Source organism: Antrostomus carolinensis, unplaced genomic scaffold (assembly GCF_000700745.2).
Source record: "Antrostomus carolinensis isolate BGI_N321 unplaced genomic scaffold, ASM70074v2 scaffold588, whole genome shotgun sequence".
Taxonomy (NCBI): domain Eukaryota; kingdom Metazoa; phylum Chordata; class Aves; order Caprimulgiformes; family Caprimulgidae; genus Antrostomus; species Antrostomus carolinensis.
This window is the reverse complement of record NW_010330639.1, coordinates 6,195-17,684: the sequence shown is the minus strand read 5'-3', so window position 1 is coordinate 17,684 and position 11,490 is coordinate 6,195. Positions and strand designations below refer to the sequence as shown.

General features: G+C 39.5%; 1 protein-coding gene across 1 annotated transcript; it reads right to left on the bottom strand.

Moving 5' to 3' along the window:
- Positions 1-9,256, bottom strand: NFYB (nuclear transcription factor Y subunit beta). Its single transcript, XM_010172944.1, has 6 exons — positions 9,006-9,256; positions 8,341-8,471; positions 6,330-6,527; positions 4,198-4,279; positions 1,226-1,305; positions 1-1,016 (listed from the first exon to the last, which is right to left on the bottom strand). Exons 1-6 carry the CDS (start codon positions 9,097-9,099, stop codon positions 984-986), a joined length of 618 nt encoding a protein of 205 aa, XP_010171246.1. The 5' UTR covers positions 9,100-9,256; the 3' UTR covers positions 1-983.
- Positions 9,257-11,490: the final 2,234 nt, after the last annotated feature.

The following is an 11,490-nucleotide window of genomic DNA, read 5'->3' as shown; positions in this document are numbered from 1 at the left end:
ACACACACACACACACACGCAGCCTGTACACAGAAAGTCGCTAACACAGTTGAGTTCCCACAGTCTCATGAGAACCCTTAAAACATTTCAGTAAAAAGTTAAAATGAGATCTTTTACCACAAGTACTATAAAATCCCCCCCCTCGCCCCTTGAATTGATAAGTTTTGGATTCTAAAAACCATACATAAAAAGGAAGAGTTATTTCAGTAGCACAAAGACTACCTTAAATATATCATAGTAAGTCTAAGGAGAATTAATGCAACTGAATAAAAAAAATGAAATGAAGACCTGCATCGCACACAATCAGTGTTTTCATCAACACTGATGATAAGCTCTAAGTCTCTAAATGTAGTAGAGCATTGGTTGTTTTTGATTAACTTTTAATTCTGAACTTGCATTAAAAAAACAGTTGTAGCAATTCTCTTGAGCTGCTAGTTTCATGAGGAAAAAGTCCCTTTCAAAATTTCAATAAATATATGCTGACATGTAAAGTTAGTTGAGGTTGTCATGCAAGACAATTACATAACCAAGACCAACTCAATCTTTATAATAAAGGCAACTTGCATTCAAAAAATGAAATTTACCCTTACACTTTTATTCAAAGGGTAAACATGAATTAACCCAGCTGTTTACCTAAATTACAAAAGTAACATGATTCAATATGAAAATAAGAAACTGTCTACAAATCTCTGACAGTAATAAATTGCAATATACAATGCATACAGGAGTTATACAGAGCAACAAACTCTTGTACAAAACAAAAATACTTTAATACCTTTAAAATCCAATTTTTTTTTTTAAAATCATCATGAAAAAGATTTGAGTCGGAACTCACACCTCAATTAGTCAAGCTTCAGGTAGCTACATTACAGCTATTTAATATACAAAGAGATAAATCTCTTCACCAGTCAATAAAACTGCCTCTTCGTTAGAGTCGCGCAGCTTTTCCGTCTCATGTTCACAGATCCAAAGTTTTCTTCAAATCATGAGAACTGAATTTGCTGAACGCCAGAGAGCTGGAGAAAGAAAATGCAAGCTCACTTTCAAACGCACCTTTTCTGATACTGCATTGCAGCCAGCAGCCTTAAATTGTCAGTGCTGGAATGTCACGACAGCCACCACCAAAGCACTAACTAAAATTCATTCTCATCTTACAGAACAGGGCAGCTGAACTAACATTCGAATTTTAGCAGCGGAAGGGAGAGCAGGGAATGTGATACAGTACCTGCTGATATGATGTCGTGTAGACCATCACATTCTGCTGTTGGCCGTCTGTAGTTATTAAGCCTGCTGGCAACTGGTTAGCTGAAAGAAAGAGCGTTTTAAGAAAGTTAGATGGGAACTGTAGGATACACAAAGCCTTGTTTTATCTGTCTGTCACCATTAAATAACCTTTAGTGGTGGTCCACTCCAGGACTGAGGAGCCATTCCTCTCCTCTCAGCTACCATCCTACGATGCGTATAGACACAGTTGTTACTAAGTGTTACAAGTAAACAAGTTTATTCTCATTAAGAAACACTTAAGAAACAAAATTCAACTTAATTTTCCATCAGATAATCTAAAAGTAAGACTGCACCTTGTTCTTCCCCTGTACCTATCTGAAGCAGAACGTACACAGCTGCATACTGGTGAATGGAGTGCAGTTTGCCATCCTGACCACTGAAAAAAGCAATCTCCAGCATTCAATATCCCGAGAAACCTGGAGGATTTACAGCTTGTTTTATTTAGACATAAGGTCAGCACTTGAGCATACACGTGTGAGGAACTCCATAAAATCGCTGCACTTCTTTATAAAACAGGATCCCACAGGCACTCTGTAACGTGGAAGCCCCATGGAAGGCAGCAGAGAAACAGAGACAGGCAATGACACAAAAAAAAAAAAGGCACTGTCTGACATGAGGCTGGATGACTTCAGCACGCCCCTCAGGGTAGGCACAAGAGCTCTGAATATTACTGGGGACAGAGCAGGCCAACAAACAGAGTAACAAGTACTTCTGAGACTTCGAGAGCAAACACAGGGAGTGATGCTCCAGGAGAAACCTTTACCGTAACGTGCACGTTGAGCTCTGCGGCGCTCAGTCATACGCTAGAGAGCTGCTACTTGGAAGCAGAGCAGCAAAAGCTGTAAGTTAAGTCGCTGTAGTGTAGCGTTCTCCGCTAGGAGACAGACAATGGGGCTCTCTCCTCTCTGAAGAATGGCTGTTACTATATATAAATACGACATACAACCCATACAAAAGTTCTGAAAACACAAGATAATCCCAACAGTTTTCATTTGAAAGCTGATGCTTGGGGGGTTTTGAATCAGGGCTTTGGTTGGGTTGGTTTGTTTGTTTGTTTCTCCCTACCTTCACTGTACTGATTTTCAAATACTTAAGCTGCAAGTAAAGAGATGCATTAAGATCATAGTGAGAAGCGGCTCTGGCAGGTCCAAAATTTTACTGCCCTTCAACGCCCATGACCCACATCCAACGCAGTTTAATGCCAAGCCTCTGACCCAGCCCTGGCGTTACACTAAGAAGAAGAGCTAAGGGCTCTGCCACAGCAGCACAGCTACTACTGCTCACTGTTCTGAGCAGATTTGTATCTGCCCCTACGGAGAGAAATACCTGCAGCACCTGACACCATCACTTATTTTACAGAATTTTTTTTTCCTTCTTCTTCTACTACTGCAACATCTTTGCATCCTGCCAAGACTTAAGATTCTTTTGGGAAGGGGACAGATGATTCCTTTTTTCTGGTTTCCATCTTCTGTTGGGCATTGTACTCAGGTTAAGCAGACCATGGGCATCCCAGACGAGAAACCTGTCATGAATTTGTCCCTTTGCCCATACAAAACAAGACACTGGACACAGACACAATCAGAAGTTTCCAACTATATATTTTCCCTCAACTCTTGAGCTGCAGTTTAAATGCTTGAAATGCAAATCAGAATATATACAAAATAAAGCTTTTGGAACAATTTCCAGGTATTTGAAACTGGATAAACTCCCAACAGCTGTAATCCATAAACTATTAGCAACATACTCAAGGTAAATAAATTGGGCTTATAGATGTGTTAGCATCTTACTACTTCTGAACCAGAGCTATTACATATGAATGAGTATGGTTAAACATTTACTATTTACATTGTATAATTTTTAATTATAAAATTAAAATAGTAATATTTTAAAAAATAAAGCTTTCTATAAGTCCCTGCAATATTTAGGTTTCCAGCCAGTTTTATGAGCTTATCTTCCAGGCTAGAAGAGACCTGAAGAATCTGTACTGTTTTATATAGCCAAAGTCATCATGCTGGTAGCAAAGTGTATTTCAGACCCTGAATAGGTCATTTCAGCCCTCAGGCTTTGAGTTTGTGCTAGTTCAGTAGTTTACCAGTGATTTTAAACAGAAGATTTATCAGGTACTTGAAAAACTGCATCATGTCAGTAGACATGGCTAGAGCTGCGCCTTCTAATTCTTCTTGTATCAGCTTCAAGATTAATAGCCCATAACATTTAAAAGCCAAAGTGAAGACTACATACAAGAATCCAGCATCAGCAAAACCAGCACAAAGTCCCAACAAGTGTCAGGCTTTAATTCACAGTATAAGGAAGAAAAACTACAGTGAATGCATACGATACTCCTTGCCCTACACCTTCTAGTTGCCAATCTGTGTATTCTTTTGAGTGTAAGAAATACTAAGTGTTTTAGAATTATACGAAGATGATGTTCTTCTCTGGCTCATTTCTCAAAGACGAGCTCCTCAAGTCATCAACTGGAGTTTATTTTACTTTTTCCCCCAACAGTCTTGCAAGTAGAACGAATGTGGCCTAAATATGTAGCTACTGGGGAAAAAAAAAGAAAGAAAAAACGTTTGCACCTTTCATTCCAATCTGTGTTTAAGTGTAGAGAAAACATACTGGCACTAATGTATGCACTTAAAAATTGTCCACAGTTGACATTAGCTATTTTTAGAGTGTCATAATTTATCACTATATTACTTCATTCTGATCATAAATGCTACTGACTGGGAGGAGTTCATCTGAGCACCGGTTATCCTCCAGACATCTCAAATGAAAATCTCAATGGATCACAGGTGTAACAGGTGGCCAGTTCAGGATATATTCCTCAAGTAAGAATTCTGATGTCTAAAGGAAGTGCTGTTTTTAGAAAAGCCATAGTAATAATACAATAAATTAAAAAGTATTACTTACTAAATGCTTCCTCTGTGAGCTCCTCACTTAGACCGTCTCCAGTTGTAACTGTTCCCCCAATTCCCTTTTCTCCTTTCATTGCCTGGAGAGAGGGAGGGAAAAGAAAAAAGAAGAAAGAATTTGTGTTAAGAGTACAGTGGCTTGAGATTGTTTCAAGACTCCAGGAGCTCTAGCCAAGGTTTGAAAATTGCAGAAAAGTCACTGTGCAGCAGCTGGAGTTTGAAATCCAAGACCTGTAAAACTCTATGGGATTTAAGAACATGAATAGTACAAGACTGTATGAAGGGTGTTTTTCATCTTAGCCTTACTCCTTGGAAACAAAAACTCTGCAAAGTAGGATTGTGTAGCTCTAAGAAAGGCTTTCACCCTCTGCAGAAAGTCAAAGGTCCACAGCAATCCAGAAGGAGCAGTTAAAAGCATTTACAAGGAATCACAGAATCTCAGAACTACTGAGAATGTGCAACATTTGCTTACCAACCACACACACAGAGCCATCATCACACAAGTAAGAGCTGACATTTAAAATCAAGATACTGGATTTCTTTTCCCACATCACGGGCCACAGCCAGAAAGGATATCAGCACAGATTGCCAGGGCTCCCGGTCACCTGCGTGCAGTTTTACAACTATGAAGTTTGATGCTCTATGTTACATAAGAACATAATAGAGGCCTAAGAAAATAATACAGGTGTAAAAAGAATTCTCTGCCACTGTTCAATGTAGACTAAATATTAAGCCACAAACCAGAAATATTTCACTATATATGGTACTCTAAAGACAGAACTAGCTGGAACTAGAGGTTTAAAACTGATGTGCAAAACCATGCAATCCTTCCATTCAATTAAAACCCAATCCCACTAACTCTGCTACCACAGCACATACAGCTGCAAAAATGGTCACTTCAGAATTTCATTAGCACAGTAGCACAGACCCACTTCAGACTTCTCCAGAAGTACTGAAACTAGTTAGGCACTACTTGCACCTTTAATTAAAGCACATACAGCACTCTGACAGCACATGGAACTGCTACAAAGAACTGGAAAAAGATAGCACACAGTAGTACATCAACTTTTAGATAACACCTCCTGGTACTCAGTTATCACAGCAAATGACCTTCGGGGAAGGGGAAGCTTCAAGTGCTATCAGCAAATTAATTATCACTAGCGAGTCTGACCCCATTAACTGGAAAAAAACAACTTAGGTTTACAGAACAGAGGAAGTTTGAAGAGCATCTCTATCTACAGCACTGCCAATTTAGACATAACCTGCTTCACTCATGCCAGTAAAAACAAACAGCCATACAAACACAGGGATCCACATTTAAAAATTAAAAAATTAATTTGCTTTGAGTTTTTTCCCCCGGTATTACTTTAATTCTGACCAACTTCTTCATTCAGGACTATGAGGTCACTGGATAAAAATATCTTTGATTTCTTTGGTCAAATCTGGTATTCTGAGGTAAAAGAACACCAAAGTAAAGAAGCAAAGAAGCATCATTCTTTGTTTTCTAGACAGGAGGCAGGGGAACAGAACAAAAAAACTCAAGCAGAAACAACTTATTTTTCAAAAAGTTTAAACCGCTGAAAGGAGAAAAAGTCACTTTCTGCTAGAGAAGGGATAAATTAAACACCTTGGATCACATGCCTAGCATGTACTATGTATGAAAAATAAACTGAGGGACAGACTAAAAAAACAGATTAAAAAAACCCCCCACTAAATATTGAAGCAGATAGCCTTCCACGTGAATCATTATTCTGACAGACAAACATTGGGCACTAGGCTAGCTCCTCACAGGATGCAGCCTAGTACCCTTTTACTGACTGAACTCAAAGATCAAATTAAGTATTCTTAATAGGCACCTTTAAAGAACAGAGTGATTTACTACCAGCAACATATTAGAGAATTTATTCAGTTGAAAGCTTTAACTACTTTGAATCAGCAAGCCTAATCAAAATGCTTACTCATTCCTTTTTCTCTTGATATCCTCTGGAATGCTTTTAAACATTGCATTAGCCCCTGACAATAGCTGTGAGATACCGTGCAAACTAGCCATTATACAATTACAATGACAGGGAGCTAAGGATAAACACCACCGGGCTAAATAAATGAGGAAATACTGAAGTATATACCAACCTCTCTGAATTTTTGGAGGTATAACTTCAAAGGTTCAACATAGCTATCAAACCCCAAGGTAGACATGGCAAAGAGAATATCCTCTCCATTGATCGTCTTTCTTTTCTCTTGGTGACACCTCTCACTTGCTTCTGATGTTATAAAGCTGATGAATTCACTTACACATTCTTGCACGCATTCCTTTGCGTCCTTAGCAATCTAGTAAGGAAAAAATATCATAAAATGATTAACCAAGACACAAGAAGATTAAAAAAACAAACCAAAACAAAAGAATACACTCAATAATAAAGGAAACATCCCAAAACCTTATGCTAATACCATTTAGGCAACAGCTGTATGTGAGGGAACCACTGGATGTCATCACTGCTCTATGTAAGCACAGCTGCAACATGATTTTAACCCAAGTTTTACTATTTCAGGCAGCATGGCCAACTGCCAGCATTTCCTGAAGTCATAACGACATTCTGTACAAGCATTTACATACAGATGCATCTCAGTACTGCTTACTTTGCTTACCTACACCTTCTCTTTAAACCTGTTCATTAGAATGTCATAGCCCACTTCCACCTTCCTTTTAATAGACCCAGCAGTTCCAACCCCACTACAGTACATTCCCACAAATTTGGCAACAACAAGTATTTTTATCCTGACCAGACTCAGGGACTATAATATATGCCTAGCAGCAAGCCTCTCTAATGCTTTAATATTCTGGTATAGATTTTCCAAATGAGAATTCAAATGAAGAAACATATGCCCCTGGCAAGAATGAAATAAGTAAATTTGATTATGGTTTTCAGCTGGACAAAAGTAATTTACCTGACTTAAAATGACAGCAAACATTACTCATTATTACTTGGGAAGCTGACAGGAGCCAACTGAAAGATTATAATAGTCAAGATTCTTATTCTTCACATGAGAACAACCTGTTTGTATTTTTTTAAAAATAATGAAGTAACTGTATGTAGAATCTTCACTAGTTCCTCTGGTATTTTCAGACACAGAGGGCAAGTGTACTCATCAGCCAGCAGCTTCCCTTGCTGTTTTTCTCAAAAACCTCCCTGATTTTTCAAGATAGCTCGACATCCCATATGCTAAATTCTTGAGAAAAATCTCATCTTGATCACTAAAAATTTATGACAATATGGACTAGTGAAGAGATTTTCACAGCAAAGATATAAATGTAACACCCAGATCTCCAGAAAGCCCGGAACACTATGAAAGTACAAGCAGATGCAAGTAAATTATGTCTTGCTTCTATTTAGAGTGATCTCAAAAAAAAAAAAAATCAGCTTCAGTTAGAGGAAATGTTACTGGGGCAGGAATTGTACTGGAATACAATAGAGACACAGCAAGTAACAGGAGCCCTGCAAAGGTTTAATATAAACAAGTTGAACAGTCAAATGCTTATACAATCACCAGCTCAACAGAATGGATTAAAAAGTCTATTCTTAGAAGAAAGAAATAAAATAAGTTTTTCAATATCTAGCTTTATCTGATACATTGTATAAGGCAGACTTCTTAAGTCATTTTGGCCCTTGGATATGTAAAGACTAACCATTCTCCTTCCTTCAGAATGAGGACTGGATTTTTATTTCATCCAAAATGGTTCACTTATTCCAAATTTTATGCACCTCAATAAAAGCAGATTAAATTTTGTAAGACAGAATTGCATATAAAATATTCTTACTGATAGGGGATTGTCACCAAGTCTGACTCATTATGACCAATTCAGAGAACACATCTCAGAAAAATAAAGCTCTTGAAAGCCCTATGAAGAGTTCTGTTCTGGATACTCTAATTACAGCTGTCACTAAAAGCTTTCAGAAGCCGAAGAAAAATGGACTTGGTCCCAACCACCTCCTGCTCACATTTTTTTTTCTTTTCTTTTAGAAGGCTTTTCTCCAATAAACCAGGATCATGTTGAAAAAGATATTGTGCTACCAGCTCAAGTTCACTCAGAGGAAGGACTAAAACTCATCAACACACTTGCTTTACCAGACAAGGGTATTACCTTTCCTGTTTGGGGTATGGCATTTTTCATTATCCTCGCCACGTTTGCAATTGGAAGGTATATATCTTGTTCTCTGAAACTCTCTTTTGAGCCATTTGTATCTTCGTGATCATTCATGCTGTCCTCTGTGTCTAATGAAATACAGAAAAGTTAACAGAAATTGTATTTGACAGATAGCAGCCAATAATTAAGTCAGTTTAAAATCTTACAATGAAGGAAGAAGACCTTTGAAAGTACGGTGTATTAACACTGTAGAACTAATTTAAAAAACAGATGTACCATTAGGCTACCTTTAGAGGTGTTTGACTTAATCTTTATCCTACTATGCACAGAAATGTATGTGGCTGTTGAGCACCATGCATTCTTAATATCAAGTCAAAATAAAAATTGCTTCCTAGAACATTTTTTTTTTTTGTCATCACCCTGAAGGTCTCAGTGTCAATAGTGACAAATCCAACCTCCACCTTCAGACTGCAGAAAAAATGCTTTATACAGTGAGGCATTATGAATTGCAAAGTCTTAGCTTGACAGAAGACAGCAGAGAACTATACAGGAAGTGGAAGGAAATATATATATATACACATACATATATATATATATATATACACACACACACACACATACACACAGAGAGAAAAAGTGGTATTTACCGTTACATTTCTTACCATCATGAGGCTGTATTACATAGTGACTGCCACCAATGTAATCTCCAGCAATTCCTAACTGAGAAGCATCTGTTGTGGAGTTATCACCATCCATCTACAACCAGAAGAATGAAACCTTTCAGGTATGTTTGTTATACTGTAAGTGCTGAAAAACAGCACTTTAACCAACTTAGAACTATGAGATCAGTGTTTGCAAAGTATAAATATTTTGCCACTTGAGAACAGTAGTACACTCGTTACTGAGCTTTACTGACAGTGAAAATAGCAAAACTCTTTTGTGAAGCTTCCTCAAAAATTCAACCAGAGGCACAGAAACATTTGGTTCATGTAGCACATCCAGAACAACCTTGTGTCATTCCCATGAGAGTCTGACCAGAACAGGTCAAATCATCAGCCCTCAAAACCTGACGCAAGCCCACTGCTCACCAAACGCTTTACCTACAATTATTACCCAGAGTACATCCTTCACTCGCTATTATCCTCCACCCAAACAGCTTTTTCTTTGTCAAGCCCACTGACAAGCTCTGCCTAGACAGACCTCAGGACCAGATCTGCATCCCCATCCTCCCTGAGGCATCAGTCACTCCTAAATGTGTTCTAAGTCACATTTTCCTTTGCTTGTGTCCCACCTCTCTTCTCTGGGAATCCATCAGCTCCTCTCAGAATGCTCTTATGTGGTGGCCAAGGAGAAGTCTTCCCCTTGAGGCTTTAGAGACCGAGTCACAGTTTAATAGGCAATTTAACTGCCAGGAGAAAGAGAGAAGCTGAAAAAGCCAGCACTTCCCTCCCTGGCTAGGGACTTTTGTCCCAGGAGGCACCAAGCACGTTTCAGCTGGAGGGGTCTGGGAGAAGCCTACCCTTCCTGCCTTCCCCCTTCACAGAATCACACAGAATCACAGAATGTCAGGGATTGGAAGGGACCTCGAGAGATCATCTAGTCCAATCCCCCTGCCGCAGCAGGAACCTAAATGAGATCACACAGAAACCAATGGGGGCAAAACTACTGAGATCATCAGCAGCCATTTACCAGCAAGTCTCAGTGTTTTCTAGAAAATCTACTTTGTGAACAAGTATAAGAGGTCTCACAGTGCTGCTCCAAACCAAGGCTGTGACCCAGAGGCTCCTCAGCAGCCTCCTGTCTCGCCCCTCGGGGACATGGCATGTACTGCGCTTCCTCCTTCTGCGGGTGCCTTCTATGCCCCTTGGAAGTCCGCACCTCTTCAGTGTGAGCCAAGCAACCCAACACATCACTGCCTCTTGCATCCATGGTTTGCCACCACACACAACACAGATACCTGTTAGCAAATGCTTCAGCCCATGTAACCTGTTACCGTATTACATTTAGCCTTTTTACAGGAATAATGAATTTCCTTAAACACGTATCAGCAGGTGCTCAGTAGAAAGCTTAGACTTGCATGGAATCACAGCAGACAGCAGTTCCACTTTCAAAGGATCTGTTTTAGCACTCCCAAATCTAAGTTTGAATTCAGGTCTCGCAATCTTGGGCAACCTTGACTTTTTTCCAGTTGCAAGTTTCTTGAAAATTAGTATATTAAAAATAAAATTTTGCAGAATATTTAGCTCTCATGCTTTCATTTTTATTTTTTTTTTCCCCATGTAAGGTGGTGTTTTTGCAATCATGTGCTTTAATAATGCTTATTTTGGAGAGAAGAAACAATGCAAAAATTATGGAGGGGGAAGGAGTTGCCAGCACATGCAAACTCTTTCAACACTGGTGCACAAATTCAAAGGTATTTTTGAACATGCTTAGATGTGCAGCACCAGATTCACCTTTGCCCCAAATTTCCCTGGCTATGTTTAACATCAAACAGCTCTGTTAGCATTTGCTTATTTACCTGTTTGCAAAAAAAATAGCTGTTCAATTCCCATTCTATGCTTCATGCGGTTCCTACTCTGGACCAGCAGTTCCCATCCTTCCCTCTTCCCACCCCAGCTGCTCCCAACCGGCGCAGCCAGCCTCACAGATACAGACAGAGCCCCTCAGGAGGCAGAACCCGGCTCCATTAACTCGCTGACCTACACCAGCTGTGCAGGTACCCACGTGTCTTTGGAAAACAACCTCTGCCCCAAACGGTCGCCTGGTCATTGCCAGTGAGACCATGCGGCTCCCTTCTTTCCAGAACTATCAGCCTGAAGAGGGAGGGAGGGAGAAGCCATCTTGTGCTATTTTTATACCTACCCAGAAATATGAGCAATTTAACCTCTCTCTGATCTACACATCACCTGTGACCACAGGGCTGGGTTTTGCTTTCAAACCTTTAGGCAACATCCGGTGCTACGCTTGGCCACAGATGCACACAGAACCCGAGCGCTGCTCACGTTCAAGGCAAAACTACTAACAGCTGATGTGGCCTCAGGAGCTGTTTAAGAGAAGGAAAATACCTCTTCCACCTCTTCTTCATCGTACAGAATATTACACACACACACACATTGCTTTTTTAAAAGCACTTCTGGTCCCTTTTTA